We start from the raw sequence: 20,518 nt of genomic DNA, 5'->3' as shown, positions 1-20,518 counted from the left end.
CCCTTAGTGTCCTAGGATGTTGAGGTTAAGGGGATTAATGGGGTAAATACCTGGTCTTATGGGGATAGGTCCTGGGTAAGATGTTGAGTCGGTGCCAATTTGATAGGCCAAATGACCTCCTGCATTGTGAGGGATCTATGATTCCTTACGAGGAGAGATTTAGCAGAAAAGGCATCTATAAATTGGAGTTTAGAAGAATAAAAGGGTGACGTCACTGAAATGTTTAAAACCGTTAGAGGGCTTGACGCGCAAGATGCTGAGAGGCTACTTCCCCCAGTTGTAGAGTCGAGAACTACGGCTCCCTAGCTCCGTGTGAAGGGTCAGCCATATAGGACAACGATGAGCAGAAATTTCTTCACTTGCAGGGTTGTGAATTTTTGCAAATCTCTTACCCAAAAGATTGTGCTTAGTCATTGATAAGTATATTCAATACTGTGATTGATAGAGCTTTGGATACAAAGGGGATTAAGGGGTATCATATTGAACAGTGCAGCAGGTTCCAGGGCCCGCAAAGTCTACACCTGTTCCTGCTTGCTAAATGTTCATTGCACTCAAGGTTGTAGATTAGCTCCACAGTGTTCGAGTACAAACTCGGGAACCTCACACCTTGCTGTTAATCTGAGTTTGGAGACAACAATAACAACAATCACTTCAATTAATATATCACCTTTAGCAGATTAAAAATTACCCGGGAGAATTTTAAAGCCCATCCTGCTGGCAGGATATTCCAGTTCCGCTGAAGCCAACTAAGTTTTGAATGGCTCATTGCATTTTTCAGAAGGGACTGCAAAATTCTACCCTCCACAGCATTTAATTGGAGCGTGCTCAAAGAAAATTTGAGGTGGAGGTGCATAAGGAGTTCACCAAATGCTTGTTCAAGGAGGTAGGTGCTCCTGGGTTTTAGAATCATAGAATCCTTACAGTGCAGAAGGAGGGCATTCAGCCTATTGAGCTACACTGACCATTATCCCACCCAGGCCCTATCCCCGTAACTCCACATATTTAAACCATATTTAGACACTGAGATGCAATATCGCATGGCCAGTTGATCGAACCCACACATCTTTGGACAGTGGGGGGAAACCGGATCACCCTGGGTAAACTCATGCGGACACTGGGAGAATGTGCAAACTCCACGTAAAGAGCCAGCGGAGGCTGGAATCGAACCCGGGTCCCTGGCGCTGTGGGGCAGCAGTGCTAACCACTGTGCCACCTGAAAGGTGGAAAGAAGTCACGTCCTTTTCACTAAATAACAAATGCCGGGCACCCACCATCCACTTAAAGAATACTAAGCCACGTAACCTCTCATGGGCATTTCCTGGGTTTTGAAGGGCATGACATGGTGACTTGCCCAAGAGTAAGTGTGAACGCACTTCATCCTGCCTCGTGAAATAGATGGATCATAGCCAGCAGGAGAGGGCAGGGAAAGAAATCAAGACCATATATTTTAATTCAATTGCAAATATTTGTCTTGTTAAGCCCCGATGAGGTTTTAAAAAAATTAAAATGGGGAAGGGAAGAGCATTGCGTCGTCTTCACCCTGAAGTGGTCAAGGTGCCTTTTTTTTTAACACTGGTAACACAGTCAGCCTGCAGATAACGGGTTAGTGTCGGTTTAAATTCACATATTTTTAGAGGGATTGTTAAAAATGAGAAGCCAAACACTTAATCATGGTGCCGCGCTGCTGCTGAGATCAGCTGGGGGCCAATGTGGAACAACAAATCTCCGACACATTTACAGCTTTATGCTAAAAGCATTCCATTTTCTTTGCAAGGACAGCAGAGCCCATTGGGGTCATTACTTTGTGTACTGTAGTTGCTCCTCTTTAATGAGCACTAAACAAACTTTGGTCGCACAAGATGCCACATTTCCCTTGGGTTTTCTGGGATTATTTTGCAGTCTTCCTGTTGCAATGTTCCTGTATTATTACTTGAAACCAAGAAAGAATTGCACTGAGCAATAGGTTTGCTGCACAACATTGACACTGTTGTTTAAACACACATTCTGCCTGGTTTTTCTGGGGCATATTCAATAGAGATGGCCTGTGATGAATTATAATGGTGCATATTTAAATGTAATATAATATTGCCCATGTTATAACAAAGAAACATTGTTGTGGGAAACTTGCTTCTGTTGTTTCCAATGTAAGTGTGAGTTTCATTCTATTTATTAGTGTCACAAGTAGGCTTTCACTAACTCTGCAATGAGCCACTGTGAAAATCCCCTAGTCACCGCATTCTGCGCCTGTTTGGATACACTGAGGGAGAATATAACATGGCCAATGCACCTAACCAGCACATCTTTCGGACAGTGGGAGGAAACCCACACAGACATGAGGAGAACATGCAGACTCTGCACAGACAGTGACCCAAGCCAGGAATTGAACCCGGGTGAGGCAGCGGTGCTAACCGTTGTGCCACCGTGCCGTCCAACAGTGACGCAGTACAGATTTTCGAAATTGGAAAAACTGCTACCTCAGAGCACCAGTGACCCATGTTCGATTCCCAGCTTGGATCACTGTTTGTGTGGAGTTTGCACATTCTCCCTGTATCTGCGTGGGATTCGTCTGGTTGCTCCAGTTTCTTCCCACAGTCCGAAAGACATCCTGGTTAGGTGCATTGACCATGCTAAATTCTCCCTCAGTGAACCCAAGCAGGCACCAGTGTGTGGCGACTAGGCGATTGACACAACAACTTCATTGCAGTGTTGGTGTAAGCCTACTTGTGACAATAATAAATAAGCTTTATAAAAACTTCTGAAAAATCATGCTGGAAATAATCAACAGGTGAGATGACAATTGTGGAGAAAGGAAGAGAGTTAACATTTCAGATTGATGAACTTTAGTTTGAGCAGATATAATAGCCTAAATGATGATTGCAATACCATTTAATTCAATGTACCCAGGGGAAAACTGCTAGAGTGATGGGGATGATATGAACACGCATAATAATTAATGCAAAAGTCTATCTAATAGTCACATTTCTAAGTCAAAATCTAATTAATCAGCAGCAAAATATTCTTAGTGTAGTGCAGTATGAGGAATGCACTCCCTGGATTTTATATATGCAAATCTAGCTTGTCCATTGATGGCCTTGTGCAAATCAGTTTTACTTAAAATTCCTCATTTAATTTTGATGAGGATGTGGCAGCCCAGCGCTTATTGTATTGGGCAGAGGTTGGGAGCTCAAGTACCACTCTGCAATGGGATGTTGACACTGGAGAATGAAATGAAGCTCCTCATATTCAACTTTTCACATCCACTGTCACCATCTAACTTTTCTCAGTTGGGTGTGCAGCAGGGACAAATATGGAATGAAGCTCCAACGCAAAACCGTGCCTCCACCTCAACCTTTCTTACCTGCTCCCCTCATCTTCTGAGATAGATATGAGATAAGAAAGGACCAGAGACCGGGCCGGCCCTCCACTGTTAATACTCTGGAAATCCAGCTGGTTATAGCGCCAGTTTTCAATGTCCTTACTGTTAAACTGATAATATTACGGTATCACTTCTTTCTGTTTAAGAAATAAACTTGTGTTAAGACCCAGGCCAGAAACCCCAAGGAATTTTATGAAGTTAGCCTAGACCTTAAGTTTTAAATTTGATTATGGTATGGGTGAGCATAAGGTGGTTCACTCCAGGTAAGATTCAAATGGCCCACAAGGAAGCTTTTATCAAGCAAAGTTTATTGAAGAACAGTCGAAATGTAACCAAAAAGAATTAGCATAACTTTAACCAATTACAAGTCTTAAATATAACCCAACTTACTCCTGATAGCTAGCTATCTATGTTTTTCCAAGCCAAACACCATCCCACAAACATACAACCTTCTTTAGGTTCATGTGATGCTGGATCTTCAGCTTTTTGACCCCTGCTGCTAATTGGTCCTTCGAATGTTGAATCAATTCTCTGAGGTTTCCCAGTCCTGGAACTTTTAACAAGCCTTTTGAGAGAGGCAGAGACACTGCCATCTTCCACCAGCTTGTAGCAACAACTGAGAAAATGAAACTAAATATTGGACTTTTCTATGGAGAAAACTGTCCCCAAGCATATCACCTGACCAGTCAATAACCCCACTCAGCAATACGAAAGGGCCATAAAACCCCAGAACACTGCATTATAAGAACATAAGAACATAAGAAATAGGAGCAGGAGTAGGCCATCTAGCCCTTCGAGCCTGCCCCGCCATTCAATAAGATCATGGCTGATCTGTTGTGGCTCAGTTCCACTTTCCCGCCCTCTCCCCATAACCCTTAATCCCCTCTCTTATCAAGAACCCATCAACCCGCTTCTTAAAAATATTTAGCGAGGCAGCCTCCACCACTTCAACGGGCAGAGAATTCCAGAGATTCACCACCCTTTGAGTGAAGAAGTTCCTCCTCAACTCCGTTCTAAACCGCCTCCCCTTTATCTTGAGGCTGTGCCCCCTAGTCCTACTGTCTTTTTTGAGCGGGAAGAGTCTCTCCACCTCTATCCTATCCATCCCATTCATCATCTTATACGTCTCAGTGAGATCTCCCCTCATTCTTCTAAACTCTAACGAGTACAAGCCTAGTTTATTCAGCCTCTCCTCATAGCTCAATCCCCTCAACTCCGGTATCAGCCTAGTAAACCTCCTCTGCACTCCCTCCAGGGCCAAAATATCCTTGCGCAGGTGCGGCGCCCAAAACTGCACACAGTACTCCAGCTGCGGCCTCACCAATGCCCTATACAGCTGCAGCAAGACCTCCCTACTTTTATATTCAATCCCCCTCGCTATGAAGGCCAGCATCCCATTCGCCTTCCTGACCACCTGCTGCACCTGCAAGCTGGGTTTTTGCGACTCATGCACAAGGACCCCGAGGTCCCTCTGCACCGTCGCCTGCTGCAGTTTTTCGCCACGTAAGTAATAGTCCTTCCTACCATTCTTCCTACCAAAGTGGACCACCTCACACTTGCCAACATTAAATTCCATTTGCCATTTCCTGGCCCATTCGCCCAGCCTATCTAGATCCTTCTGCAGACTCTCCACACCCTCCGCACAATTTGCCTTTCCCCCAATCTTGGTGTCATCAGCAAATTTCGACACCCTGCACTCGATTCCCTCCTCCAGATCATCTATATAAATGGTAAATAGCTGAGGCCCCAGCACCGACCCCTGGGGCACCCCACTAGTCACCAACCGCCAATCCGAATAGCACCCATTGACCCCCACTCTCTGCCTCCTATTTGACAACCAATCCTCTATCCACGCTAACACCCTACCCCCAACTCCATGTCCCCTGACCTTCTGCAATAACCTCTTGTGAGGTACCTTGTCAAACGCCTTCTGAAAATCCAGAAAGACCACATCCACCGGCTCTCCTCTATCCACTGCCCTAGACACATCCTCATAGAACTCCAGTAAATTTGTCAGACACGACTTCACTTTAATGAAACCGTGTTGCGTCCGCCCTATCAAGCAATTCCCTTCAAGATGCATTAGCCCAGATTAAAATCAATGTGATATCAATTACGCTGCTTCAGCAACAATGAAGAACACCAGTCACAGACAAAAACGGTGCTGACCAAATCCTGCAAAAGAACATGATTAAAATACATTTCTTTTAAAGACACAGTTTTGTCACATCTGTCATATTCTTGATTACACATGTGGAACTGACATAAGAATGAATTTATTGCATTTTAAATATCAGGAAATAAATTAAGCGCACAGTTAGCAAGCTGTTCCTTTGCATTGTTTAATTCCTTCTCCATTATTTATGGTGAATATTTCTTGTTGGCGTTACATATTGTTTTGCCTCATATTGTCTCGATTTCTTTCTTCCTTTTCTGCCAAGAATTGTAGGTAAGCAATATTTCACATTATCAATTCTTGTTTAAAAAAAAATTCTCTGTCCTCAGTGACATCTGCTTCATTACTAGATTGAGATTGGCATCCAAGGGTGCTTTTAAACAGGAGCCGAGAGTCCGCAATGGTACCGTTTATAAACAATGGGAAAAATATGCAGTGGCGACTGAGTAACGTTAACAAGTGAGCACAGAATAACTATAAACGAGCAATTGATTTTAACAGGACAATATAAATTTATTAAATAATTTACTACTGATTTAAGATTCAGTCTTGTATCGTATCTTTAAAAAATGATCTCGTGGGATGTGTGCGTCGTTGGCAGGGCCAACATTTTTTGCCCATCCTTAATTGTCCTTGAAACAGTTGGTTTGCTAGAACTATTTCAGAGGGCAGTTCAGAGTTAGCCCCATTGCTATGGAGTCACTTGTTGGCTAGACCGGGTAAGGACAGAAATTTCCTTCCCTGAAGGAGAGTGGTGAATCAGCTGAGCTTTTCTACAAATCGATGGGACCTTTGGAAGTCACCATGACAGGTTAGTATTTTGGTCGTCCAGATTCGGGGCAGGATGGTGGCACAGTGGTTAGCACTGCTGTCTCACAGTGCCAGGAGCCCGGGTTCAATTCCCAGCTTGGGTCACCGTCTGTGTGGAGTTTGCACTTGCCCCCTGTGTCAGTGTGGGTATCCTCCGGGTGCTCCAGTTTCCTACCGCACTCCAAAAATGTGTGGGTTAGGTGGAATGACCCTGGTAAATTGTGTCAGGAAGATTAGCAGGGTGGATATTTGAGGTTACGGGGATAGGGCCTGGATTGTTGTTGGTGCGGGCTCGATGGGCCTTAGGGACTCTGATTCTCTATGACGTATTAACTGAATTTAAGTTGCACCAGCTGCACTGGTAGGATTTGAACCAAGTCATGAGAACATCAGGTTGGGCCTCTGGATTGCTGAGAGATGGGAACGACGAGCTGTGGACTTTTATTGGTGTCAACTGTCCCACAAAAAAAATTCTAACTGCTTAACGAAAAAGTTTTTGGGAATTAGGGTCAAAAAGTAAAATCATTCATGGCAAGTGTGGATAATGCGCTGAGAAAATGGTGACATATTTTGTGTTGGATGGCTTTCGCTGGGTTAACTGAAGGTTATATTTTGTTTTATTGTGTTGCGTGCCTATTTTGAAAACTGACCTTGGACTAAAGTTTGGGGCGGGAGAGTAAACTGACCAACATGTTCGACTCTTTGCATTTTGGAATGGACTGTCAATCTTCCGTGCGCTGTGAGGCCCAAGATTCCACGTGGTCACAGAGCTGGCCTCAGCACTTGAGGGAAGCTCAGGCACATGCAATAGTCTCAAAGTGGCTGGGCTGTGTTGTTGCAGCAGGAGCTATCCGTCGTTGAAGGCAGAGGCAGTCAGGCTGAATCAGTGAATGGATTCACCACTCCCCACAGGACACTTGGCAGACCAGCAAAGAGTCCCATTGACTTCTGGCGGGATCAGACCATGCTGGTGATAGCTGGGGGGAGGTGGAAAATTCCACCATTACCTTGATGTGAGAAACCAGTGCAGTGGAACTGTTGGTTAAACAGCAAATAAAGAAGCAGCTTTAAAAGTAATCATTGGTGATCAAATAAGCACAGAAAGTGAACCCAAACAATAATATTTCGCTCATAGCTTAAGATCCTGCAACACGATCAGTGAATTCCTTCTTTATTATTCTTGAGCCACCAAGATTGTTTTCCTGAGACCCGAGCTCATTCTCCAGTCTTGCACGCCCCTCCACTGCTGCCAGTGAGAATGGAGAATCTGGCACTCAGCCAAACCTCTGTTTACTGCAGCGGGACTGGAGAATCCCAGCTCCAGGCAAGATTGGAGAATTCTCGCCTCTGCCTCGCATAAAAAAAAAAATCCATGCTGTGTCTACACTAGTTGAGATGGTGGCTACATTAATCAAAGTTTGCTCAGCGCAGCAAAAACTAGCGTTTTCAGTTCCCAAATGGTATTTTTAATATGGGGATTTGTAGGCTACTGTAAACCAAATATTCGCTAAGAACAGAGACATTCTAAAAGCAGGTAAGACGGCAGCAAAACAAGTTGCTGTATCCACTGCTGTATTAGCCAAAGAATACAAAATATTGTGAAAATGTATTTGATGAGTAATTAGTTGAAAATTCACTGAAGACTTAGAGGGGTTGTACATCCACACAACTGAGCCAGCAGCAACTTGGCAGTCAACTTACAAAGAATTGATTAAAACCTGGTACAACGTGCTGCAATTTCTAAAATGCATGGCTGAAAACGCAAGGGGATTTATTGAGTATGAAGCAGCAATGATTCATTTCTTAATTGGTTGAAGAATAATTGGCTGCAGAGTTCTAATTTTTTTTGCTTCAGAAGAATGAAATGCCCACGAGAGGTTATGTAGCTTAGTTGTTTTTAAATGGATGCCTGATATTTTTGTTGCTTAGTCAACAAGGTGTGGTTTCTTTCCACCTTTTGCATATCATCGGCACAGGACACCATGGCAGCAACATCATGTTTAGGAGGAGAAAGAGAGAATAGCTTTCTATGGGAGCCGCTGATGTTTCAGCTCCCTGGTGCATTTTTACTGCAGGCAGCGATAAAGTAGTTGGGGCATAAAGTTCCAGCGACTCTGCCTTCTGTCTCAGAATGCACGCAGCGTGACAGAGTCAGCAATATCAACTGGGTGATTGCATTCAAAGTTCAGGTTGCAAACCCCACTTTAGGGATTTGAGTACAATTGTAAACTGATATACTAGCGTGCGACTAAGGGAGTGCTACACTGTCAGAGGTGCTTACTTTCGATGAGATGTTTAAAGTTTGTTAGTGTCACAAGTAGGCTTACATTAATACTGCAGTGAAGTTCCTGCAAAAATCTCATTGTTGCCATACTCTGGTGCGTGTTCGGGTACACGGATGGAGAATTTTAGCATGGCCAATGCGCTGAGCCAGCATGTCTTTTGGATTGCAAAACCAAGGCTTCACCTATTTTCTCAGGCGAATGTAAACCCTGCGCTACAATTTCAAAAAAGAGCAGGGAAGCTCTATCAGCTGGACTGGCCAATATGTCCCTCAGCCAACACTAAAAATCAGATTACTTCATTATTATCACTGGCGTGGGAGGATTCTCCATGCCCAGAGGCAAAGAAATTTGCCCTGGGTGCCCAACACAGTTCACCACACCGGCCCCAATCGGGTTCCTGGCCAGAGCAGGTGGGAAATCGATAATGATTCAAATTGCCCCTCTCAAATGTGATTAGCAGGTGTGCAGCCCAATTCAAATATCTCCCGATATTCACCCACCTCCCATGCAGGCGGCTCCTGCCGGGCTGGGATTCTCCCATCCTGCTGCTGTGGGTGGAGATTTGGCTGAGCACCAAACTTTCTGTTCGCAATGGCAGTGGGGGCCAGTGCGGCCCCGAGAATTCTGGCCACTTTCTTTAATTGGAATTCCCCTCCAATATTCGGGTCGAGGTTTTACACTGCATTTCTTCGCACTTTTGGGTGGCCGTTTAGTACAAGGGCTGCTCTTGGATGTTTCGAGAGTAGCCTAGTACTTCACGTCGTTAGTGTACGCTTAAACTGGACCAGATGCTGGGCAACACGACAGCTCAGTGACTATCATTGTTTGATGTGCAGATACATGGATTTGGGCCAGTGTCTGCGGGAGTTTGTGCATTCTCCCCGTGCTTGCGTGGGTTTTCTCCAGCCGCTCCGGTTTCCTCCCACACCCCAAAGATGTGCCGTTAGGCTGATTGGTATAACAAATTGTCCCTAAATTAGTTTGCCCTCAATGTGGAATGCCATAAGCATAGACAAAGGTCATGGGTGGGGAGGGGACTCAATGTTAAAATGGCGGCGTGGGCTCGTCGGGCCGAAGGGCCTGTCTCCTGTGCTGTGTTGTTCTTTGTTCTTAAATTGTATCGGCATTAAGAACTTTAATGGAAACCAAACTCATCTTAGCTGCGGCTAACAGTAATAAATGTAATGTGTGGAATAAGCCCTCGGAGGCAAAAATCCTTTGCCAATGTCTCTTTATTTACACATCTGACAGCAGCATGTGGAGTGCTTTCAGTTAGCAATCTACACGAGGAGTCCCAGAGGAACTGACACGCCTAGTTAAGTGCAAAGCAAGAGGCTCCCTGATTGGCCCGTCAATTTGGCCCTTCCTCAGGGAGTTCATGTTCCAAAAGACCAACCTCGATTGCCTGATAGAAGTCATTACAAATAAAAAGCAAGTGTTTCCAACGTCAGTTGAAAAACCAACCAGAAATTAGATGGGGGAATAAATAGCTGGAAATCTGATTCTCAACAAAGAGAAAAAACACTGCTACTTGTCATGCAACGTATTCTGAATGTCCAAGCCTGTTTGATTAAGCATATTTAATGAAAATACTATGATAGCAGTGAGTTTTCTGATGCTAGAAGGTAATAAAGTACTTTCATTCAGAATGGCTCAAAATTTCCTGGCATGGGCATCTCCCAGTTTGCACTGTTCACGTGGTTTTTGTTTCTCTTTGTCTTCCATCCAGAAAAATGTGTTTCAGAGCTAGTTTTTGGAAGCACAAACTGTTACCGAGGCACCTGGCATCATGTTGACCAATAGTCTATCTGCTTAACGAATGAAACTGTAGAATAGAAAGAAAAATAAACACAGGAACGATGGGAAAGGAAAATGAGTCAAATTAGGGCCGGAAATAAAACTAGAGTGGGAATGATTAGGCTAAGGAAGAGAGGGAAAAAAAATAGTCTAAGGAATTGCAGGATTAAAAAAAAGACTTTAATTTAATTTTAGAAACCTCAATGACCAATTCACTACCTGCAGGAATGAAACTGCAGTTTCTGGGTTGATTGGAGAGATTGAAGGGCATTTTACAGGAACATAAATCTTTCCCGTTTTAAAAAAAAATTCCTTACGGAGTTAAGTGTCCACCCTAACTTTCCACAGAGAATTCAATCTATTTTAGGGGCACCAAATGCAGCAAAATAGTGACAGTGGTGAGGTTGGTGCTCGGCTTCTGTTTTTTTCTGAGATTAACATTGGAATGGGGCAAAGAGTCACAGCAATTTGCAGTAACAAGAACAGGGAATGTTTGAAAATCTCTGCAGGCCTGACAACATCTGTGAGCGATTTGTGGTGATCTGCAACCAGCGGGAGATTGCATCTTTGCCACAAATCTTTGAGCATTAACTTGTGTTATTTTACCAACAACTACTTGGGTGGCATGGTAGCACAGTGGTTAGCACTGCTGCTTCTCAGCACCAGGGCCCCAGATTCAATTTCCATCTCGGGGTCACTGCCTGTGTGGAGTTTGCACATCTCCCCGTGCCTGCATGGGTTTTCTCCAGGTGCTCCGGTTTGCTCCCACGGTCCAAAAGACGTGCTGGTTAGGTGCATTGACCCGAACAGGCTCCCGACTGTGGCGACTAGGGGAATTTCACAGTAACTTCATTGCAGTGTTAACGTAAACCTTACTTGTGACTAATAAACAAACTTTAACTTCTGGGCCAGAGATCTGCTGATCTCTTTTGTTTATGCGCAAACATGCGCTATTGCCACAATTCTTTGAAAGACAGGGTGGAACGTGGCTCTGAACCAGAGATATAGGGTGGAATTCTTCAGCCACCCAACCGTGTGTTTCTCATGGTGGGAGGTGGTGCGCTGTCAAAAGGTGGTGGGATCTTCTGGTCCTGCCTCTGCCAATTGGATTTCCCATTGATTCCAACCCATCCCGCCAGGAAACCCACGGCAGGGGTGCACGATCAGCGGGACTGGAGAATCCTGCCAGTGTTTAATTCTGGATATAATTAAAAGGTGCTGAAAGGGCAAATCATGATTTTTTTTTAAAGAAACGGACAATGACGTGAATTTTGATATAAAGCTTACATTTTAGAATATGGGTGGCACAGTGTTTAGCATTGTTGCCCCACAGTGCCAGAGACTCGGTTTTAATTCCCACTTGGGTCACGTCTGCGGGGTTTGCACGTTCTCCCCGTGTCTGCGTGGGTTTCTCCACAGTCGGAAAGACGTGCAGGTTAGGTTGCACTGGCCAGGCTAAAATTCTCCCTCCGTATACCCGAACAGGTGCTGGAGTGTGGCAAATGAGGGAATTTTCACAGTAACTTCATTGCAGTGTTAATGTGACATGAATTAACAAACTTTAAAAATCTCCCAACCTGACCAAGGCAGCAGAGTTACTTTAAAGAGGACACACTTTGTTTCTGAGGGACAAAAGGGACAAACTGGCAGCAATTATGAATTAAAATGGTAATGAAATATATGGTGTTATTAATGAAAAGAAGGAAGGAGAGGAGCCACTTGCAAGAGGGTATTCAATGTATGTTTGAGAAGGAGAGATTTCTAGGATCGTGAAGGAAGAGGCGGGACCATTGGTGCTCGTTTTATGGTCCATTCCAAGAGCGAACAGAGACATGAAGAACCAAATGGCCTCTGGTGCTGTATGATTCTACACGTGCACTTTAAAATCACACGGAGAGCTAAAGAAGTTTGGTAACAAAATCTGTCAAGAGAACAAAGCACTCGAATCATTTGGGGATGAAGGTAGAAATAGCATGGTGACGTAAGCATGGGATAGTCACGGACAATAGTGCAGATGTTTCAGCAAGAAACATATAAAGCAGCTTAAACAAGTGATTATACTGGAGTGCTGCTTGATGGCTTTAAAGATATAATTGAGAATGGATTATGTAGTGGATGGTTGGTTATGGAAAATGAATTTCTTGGTGGTATTGAATTAGATAATTATTCAGCAAAAGCTATACTGACTGAAATTGTGAATTTGTTTGGGGACAAGGCTTAATGGATGAATAGAAAATGAAATTAGTAGCTTTTCTTCCTCCTGAGACATCTTTGATTTGCAGAAAATTTCTGCACTACATTTTTACTGTTTGAAAATGTGAATCACTTGCACCTCTTCCTCTTTGTGAAAACACTGCAAATATCACCTTGAATCTGTTCAGTGATTGAGTTAGTTTTCATTTATTATGTGGTCTCGAACACAGCTGCAGATATCTATAATAGGAGACAGTCATTTTTCAAGCTTCATCCTGTGGCTATTTGGGGACTCAAAAGTACTGAGAAATGTTCTACATCTTAGGAATAAACATGCTAAAATCTGTGCCTCAGCAACCCTGGACCTTGACAAATGAAGGGGAGGCGATGGGCAAGTGGTATTATCATAAGACTATTAATCTAAAGACTCAGCTAATGGTCTGGGGACCAGGTTTTGAATGCCACCACAGCAGGTAGTGGACTTTCTGTTCAATTAACAAAAAAGACTGAAATTAAAAATCTACGGATGACCATGGAACCATTGTCAATTGTTGGAAAGTTCAATCTGGTTCACTAATGCCCTTAGTGAAAGAAATCTGCTGTCCTCATGTGACCTACATGTGACTCCAGAGCCACAAAAATGTGGTTGACTCTCAACTGTCCTTTGAAAAATCTAGCAAGCCACTCAGGAAGGGAAACTAGGGATAGGCAATAAACGCTGGCCAGCCAGCGATGCCCATGTTCCAGGAATGGTTAAAAAAGACTAAAGTCAGCAGTCCTGACATTGTTTCAAAGGGGTTTTTTGTACTTTCCACTCCAAAAGTGTAAGTCTCAAGAGATTTGCCATCTCAGTGGAACCTGCAAAGCTCAGAAGAGCCGGCATCAAGGAAAAATCAACTTTGTGGTTGATGTTCAAATGCTGTAATGAGTCTTCCTCAGATTCGTTGAGTTTGAAAGGTTTACATTGATTCTGCTTGAAGTAATCTAAAACCTTCACTTTGAGACCAGTGCTGCTATATCACAAGAACAAATATCCAACCAGGTTAAGTCTTCGAATGTTTAAATGTAAGTAACAATGGGTGGGTAAAAGGGCAATGAAGCTGTCACCCCCAATGGTAGCTTTCTCTGTTATATCATGAGAAACTTGGAGAAAAAACACTTAGCTGAGTTTCTCTGCCTTGTTCTGCCTGCCTGGTGCATGTCGTGAGAAAACAGTCATAACGTCAGCAAGTGGGGTTAGAGGAGGCAGGATCATGGATTGTCCGGCATAGACACCTGATAATTAGATTGAATTTATTCCAGTGGGTTCCTGATGTTCAATGCTGGGAATACTGTTACTGAGATGAGGAGGAATTTCTTCAGCCAGAGGGTAGTGAATCTGTGGAACTCATTGCCACAGAGGGCTGTGGAGGCCAGGTCATTGAACGCCTTTAAGACAGATAAGTTCTTGACCAATAAGGGGATCAAGGGTTATGGGAAGAAGGCACAAGAATGGAAATGAGGATCATATCAGCCATGATTGAATAGTGGAGCAAACTTGATGGGCCGATTGGCCTAATTCTGCTCCTATATTTTATGGTCTTGTGGTTACGTTAGTGGCCAAGGGAAAGGGAGAATTACGATAAGACTTCCCACTGTTGTTTAACACGTTTTGGATTTTGCACTTCTTCCACCATTTATGCAAATAGGGGCATAAGATTCTGGCCAGTGAACCAACCCTGTTCTAAATGAAAAAGCAGCAAGGTTTAAGCTGCCTTGAATGTATATGTAGATCTTCAGTGTTCTGTCTTAACAATGAATGTGCGACTCATACTTGAGCACCTTTAGTCATACTGATTCAGCCACAATTCCTGTAGGCAATTGGCCGTTTTGTCTCTGATGCTATGGAGGGTTGTCGCAGACATCCCCATCAGACCCATTGAGCCCAGGAACAGTGGTGGCTGTTATATTCAATTGTTCAATGTTTGATTATGTATGTCTGTTGACTGTGTTCTGTGCTGCCTGTGTTTAGTCAAGCTTGTGGGTGTGGTTACAGAGAAAGTGAAACTGAAAGCAAAGAAAGATGAGAAAGCAGAGATTAAAAAAAACTGTTCTCACATAGGACCTGGTGAGTGTCATCTCTGCATAACTCCAAGGCATGAAAACCACAATAATGACAGTGATGGTACAAGGGTCAGTTCTCGTTAAGAAAGGTTGTGAGGAACGTACAGATAGTTAATTAAATCTTGTCAAGTTGAGCACCAAATGTTGGATGAACTGAAGCTCTGACAGAATGGTTAAACACGGAAAAAGCTAATTGCTACTGTAGACATTGTTCTCGGACCACTCAAGGGAATGTAGTTTATTTTTAATGGAAATTCCACTAGTTTGATGGCTTCTATGTTTCAAGTTCTAATAGAAACATCTCTAACTTTTCAGTTGCAAAAGTTATGTAGTTGCAGACAAGAAAGCCAAGATGAGTGCCAAACTGCACTGCTCTTAAACTTATCCAGCTAAGTCTTTCAAATTGGTAGCAGCAGTGAAGAGTGAAACAAAAGCTTCATTCATTTGGCCAAAAGAGGAAATGCTGGAAAATCTCAGCAGGTCTGGCAGCATCTGTAAGGCGCAAAAAGAACTGAGTCCAGATGATCCTTTGTCAAAGCTAAAAGGCAGAGAAAGTGGGAGATATTCATAGTGTAGGGCGAGAGAACGAACGATGATTCACAGCCACAAAAAACAAGTGGAAAGGCTGCTAATGGCAGTCCATTAGCACTTCTCCTTCATCAGGTGAATAGCCTCTCACCTGATGAAGGAGCAGCACTCCAAAAGCTCATGATACCAAATAAACCTGTTGGACTTTAACCTGGTGTTGTGAGACCTCTTACTTTATCCATTTAGTCCTGATTGCTAAAATTAAGAATCAATTCTAAACGCACAAGCTGTATAATTATTTGAAGCTGAGGTGTGCAAAACAGAACTGTGTAAAAGTTCAGAGTTCACAGTGTCATTGATGCACATTGCAGGGATCAGATGTTAATATCAATGTTGAGAGCGATAATGGCAGAGAGAAAGCTGACAGCTGAGCCCCAGGCAAAACATTGCTTTGTTGGCAGCTCTGGCTCTCTGGTCTCTGGTCAGTTTCACAATGTTTGTTCACACAAGATTAAGTGGTTTCAAGGATTGTGGTTTTTGTTACTTATACTTAAAGGAACTGGATCAGTTTATTGCCTTGCAGTCAAATGACTCATTTATTAACACAACGGATAGCAATGAATAAATGAACAACAGTTTTGAAGCTTTTTCTAATACAGCTTATTGTAAGTACAGGCTTCATTGATTGTGTACAGTGCACAGGGCTCAGTGGATGTGCAAGTATCATAATTTGGCAAGGTGGCACTCAGGGGTCATGGGGCTGTGAGTGGAATGCCGTAGCTTGGCAGAGGAGCCATGAGGATGTGGGTGGGTGTACCGTTTGATATTGGGGCATGAGGAGCTATGGAAGTATTGGGTGGAAGGGTGCACCTGGGATGGATAGAATCACAGAATCTCTACAGTGCATGGGAGGCCATTTGGTCCATCGAGCCTGCACCAACAGCAATGTCATCCAGACAATATCCCTGTCATGCTACATATTTAGCCTGCTAGTCCCCACTGACACTTGGGGGCAATTTACTGTGGCCAATTAACCTAACCTGCACATCTTTGGACCAGGGGAGGAAAGCAGAGTACCCAGGGGAAACCCACGCAGAAACAGGGAGAACATGCAAACACCACACAGTCACCCGAGGATGTGCAATTAAATACTTGAAATCCAGAAGTTGCATATACGCTGCTCATCATAAACTGCAAAAAGGCACTTTTTCCCTGGATCCCCGTTTATACATATTGAATGCCTTATTCCGATATTTACATAAAAGTACAGACTAAATTTCTGCAGCAATTCAGGATTTGTCTATTTCAATGTAGAACTTCTTAATGGCATGATAACTCTTAAATACTGCCAAATAACCTCTCCAAATGGCACTGAGGAGTAGCTCTTTGAGTGTGAAGTCTCATTCCATCAGATTTTAATTACTGTTGGAGATTTTTCAGAAACAATTTTTGTTTCCTTGCCCTTTCCTTCTCTTCCCTCCCTTTATGTAATCTTAATTGATATTGAATTAAATATTCCAATGTAATACAACACATTGGAGAAACCAAAAGCCATAATCTCAGCAAGTGGTCTTGTTTTTAACATCAAGGGCATTTAAATGGATGAACATATGGATGATATTGAAGTAGTGTAGGTTAGATGGGCTTTAGATTGGTTTCACAGGTCGGTGCAACATCGAGGCCCAAAGAGCCTGTCGTGGCTGTAATGTTCTATTAAGGTTCATTATGCATTCATTGGGGTTATTCATGAGACGATAAAAGGTGGTTTATTTTCACTGTTAGCATGTCTTCACATCCTGATGTCTGCTTTTCTTATCCTGTTTCAGATGTTCTATTGACAGTGGAGTGACGCGAGTGGCGTGGTTGAATCGCTCCAGTATACTCTACGCAGGGAAGGATAAGTGGTCACTAGATCCTCGAGTGGTTATCGTGACTAACAGCCAAACAGAATACAGCATTCAAATAGTGCGTGTGGATGTGTATGACGAAGGCCCATACACATGTTCAGTTCAAACTCTCAACCACCCAAGGACATCGCGGGTGCACATAATTGTACAAGGTATGGTCCAACTGTAGTTTTTCATGACCCTTCTATTCAACTGAGAAAAGAGTCGTAGAGGTTTACAGCATGGAAACTGACCCTTTGGCCCAATCTGACCATGCCGTCCAGTTTTTACCACTAAGCTCTACTGACGGTGGGTCTGTACTCTTTGGATCCTCCTTTGCCTTGGCTGCCAAAGCAATCTCATGTTGCAAAATTCAGTGGCAATTATCCTATTTAAAAGATGTTAAAAATCCCCAGAATTGGTTCAGTAATTCAGCATCAGAATCAGTTCCCTTTTCAAAAAGGATCAAAATAGCCACAAACCAGAATTAGTTTTTACTAAGTATGTAAGGGAACTGTCATTTCCATGCAAATCATTTGCCCTGAGCAAATAAATTCAGCCAGTTTTTAATTGTAATCAGCGAGATGATTATTACCGAGTATGCAGAACCTGCCTTTCAGAAGAATGCAATTTAAATGAAAGTTTTTGATAAGTTGTTGAATGACTTTACAGCTTTGTGTTGCACCACGAAAGTGTCAAAAGTGTTTCAGGCAAACTCGGATTGAAGATTTTAATGTTTCTTAGATTATTATGTGTAAACATGATTTCTTATTTTTACAATAAGTGGTTTATTTGTTTTCAACTAGCCAATGCACACTCATCAGCGTGCTAATGGACTCTCCCTTCCCTCATATGCACAGAACTATGTCATCCTAAGACAATGTTAGATGATGCAGGAATGTTCAATGCCTTCTCTGATGTAAGGAACTGAGGCTAAGTTTGCAGATGGTACCAAGATAGATGGAGGGACAGGTAGTATTGAGGAGGTGGGGAGGCTGCAGATGTACTTGGACAGGTTCAGAGGGTGGGCAAAGAAGTGGCAGATGGAACACGACATGGGAAAGTGTGTGATTATGAACTTTCGTACGAAGAATGGGGGTATTGACTATTTTCTAAATGGGGAGAAAATTCAGAAATCAGAAATACAAATGGACTTGGAAGTCCTAGTTCAGAATTCTCTTAACCTTAACTTGTAGGTTGAATTGATAGGAAGATGAATGCAATGTTAGTATTCATTTGAGAGGACTAGAATGCAAAAGCAGGGATATACTGCCAAGGTTTTATAAGGCTCTGGTTAGACCAATTTTGCAATGTTGTGAGCAATTCTGGGCCCCCTATCGAAGGAAGGGTGTGCTGGCCTTGGATAGAGGCCAGAGGATGTTCAAGAGAGTGATCCCAGGAATCCAAGTTTGATGTATGAGGAACGTTTGAGGATTCTGGGTCTGGCTTCAAAGCAGTTTAGAAGGACGAGAAGGGTTCTCATTGAAACTTAGAGAATACTGGAAGGGCTGGATAGAGTGGAGGTGGAGAAGGTGTTTCCATTAATAAGAGAGACCAGAATCTGAGGCACAGCCTCAGAATAAAGGACTGACCTTTTAGAACTGAAATGAGGAGGAATTTCTTCAGCCAGAGGGTGGTGAATCTGTGGAATTCATTGCCACAGAAGGCTCTGGAGGCCGGGACATTGAGTGTACTTAAGACAAAGATGGATAAGTTCTTGATTGGTAATGGGGTCAAAGGTTACAGGGAAAAGGTGGGAGAATGGAATTGAGAAAAATATCAGCCATGATCGAATGGTGTAGCAGATCTGATGGGCTGAATGGCTTAATTCTACTCCTATAACTTAAGTCTTATGGTCAAGTTTCAACTGTACTTGACTTGCCATCTTCTCGCAGTCTGTGCAGTGGTTCGTGCACTACACTGTGCCTTAGAAACCCATGGCCAAAAATGAGGAAAACTCAGCCAGGACTCCAGATCCTGATTTGCATTTCCGTTTGTGAAGACAAGATCGAGCTTGGTTTTGCTCTCCCACCACAGTTGGACAGTCAACTGACGAGCATCACATCAATTCAGACATGAGAGCTGGTCACCAAGTTAAGCTCTCAAAGCCTGTGGACATCTCAGCCTTTACGAGAGAAAAGAAGAATATATTCCAGTGTTATCTCTAGAAATTTTTTCTTTACTTTGTACGTGTGATCGTGCTTTCTCGGTAGAAGCTGCTGTAGAAGTCTCCTTACATTTGGAGGTACATGGAGACATAGAAACTAGAAGGAGTAGGCCACTCAGCCCTTTGAGCCTGCTTTGCCACATGTTTTAATCGTGGCTGATCATATTCAGTATCCTGACTTTTCCCCCCCTCCCCTTCCTCCTCCTCCCTCCTCATATCCCTTGATCCAATGCATTGGGATCATATGTTTTGCATTCAGGTCTTTTAAAAGGAAGTGGATGTAAAGAGTGCTCACCAGATCCCTTTTTTTGAGCATTGTAGCCTCCATGCCCTACCTTCCAATAGTGGCTGAACTTCAAAAGCATCTCATCAGCCTTCCCAAATCTCAGCCAAGCAAGGCGCTTAAGTGGTCAGTAATGGGCCGTTTACGGACCTCACCGTGGGACATGCTGAGATTCTGAAAGCTGCAATACAAATTCACCCCCTTCCTTCCTTCCTTCCTTCCTTTCTTCTTTCCCTATATCCCTCGTATCTCATTTTCTTCAGTGTTTTTTTAAATCATGTTTTCCCTCAGTGCCAATTTTAGCGGCTGGAAGGAACTCTTTGCTGCAGTCCTTGTAATGTTGCTATGGGTTCCAGGATATTATGAGGACTGTAGGTACTTTGGGAGAATCTGCACATCAGGTCTAATAAATTCAAAATCTAGATTGGCTCACAGATGACAGTTTAGCTGCATTTTAATAAGAGGTTGAGTGAACTAGTCTGAAAATTGGGATAGAAGGCTTTTCCTGTGGCACAGATTGTGATATGTGGGGCAGTTGTTCGGGGAGCACGGTATTAATTAAGAGAATTAAGTATGAACTTTGCAGATTTACATAATCATACAGATTTTAGCACAGCGACTCAGCTGGTATCCATGTAGCTGCTATCCAGAATAATTTACTCTGCGTCTCTTGTTCTTTGCTCGGATTTTCACATTGATTCTCACAGATCTAACTTGTGAGCCTATTCTTGCTTAACATGGTGAAAGACAAGTCAGAGGAACCTGATCAGTGGTGGTAATCGTGACTTGATCTGGATCAAACACCACCTTGATCTTCAATGCGCCAGTCTGTCACAACCGGATTTGCAATTGCAGCCCAATGTGGGTCACTGTGCAGTAAAAATAGCTTCAATTGCAATCCAGATGTTTGAACT

At 43.2% G+C, this 20,518-nt stretch overlaps 1 protein-coding gene across 11 annotated transcripts in view; it reads left to right on the top strand.

The window, feature by feature from the left end:
• Positions 1–20,518, top strand: part of LOC145359914 (opioid-binding protein/cell adhesion molecule-like) — a 1,043,301-nt gene that overhangs the window by 429,099 nt on the left and 593,684 nt on the right. For all 11 annotated transcript variants that reach the window (XM_080214779.1, XM_080214778.1, XM_080214775.1 and 8 more), the window contains exon 2: positions 17,095–17,327. In XM_080214779.1, coding sequence (XP_080070905.1) covers positions 17,095–17,327 — 233 coding nt within the window. The remainder of the gene's footprint in view (positions 1–17,094; positions 17,328–20,518) is intronic.

Source organism: Carcharhinus amblyrhynchos, chromosome 29, assembly GCF_965287045.1.
Source record: "Carcharhinus amblyrhynchos chromosome 29, sCarAmb.v2.hapA, whole genome shotgun sequence".
Lineage (NCBI taxonomy): Eukaryota > Metazoa > Chordata > Chondrichthyes > Carcharhiniformes > Carcharhinidae > Carcharhinus > Carcharhinus amblyrhynchos.
This window is presented reverse-complemented; position numbering and strand designations above follow the sequence as displayed.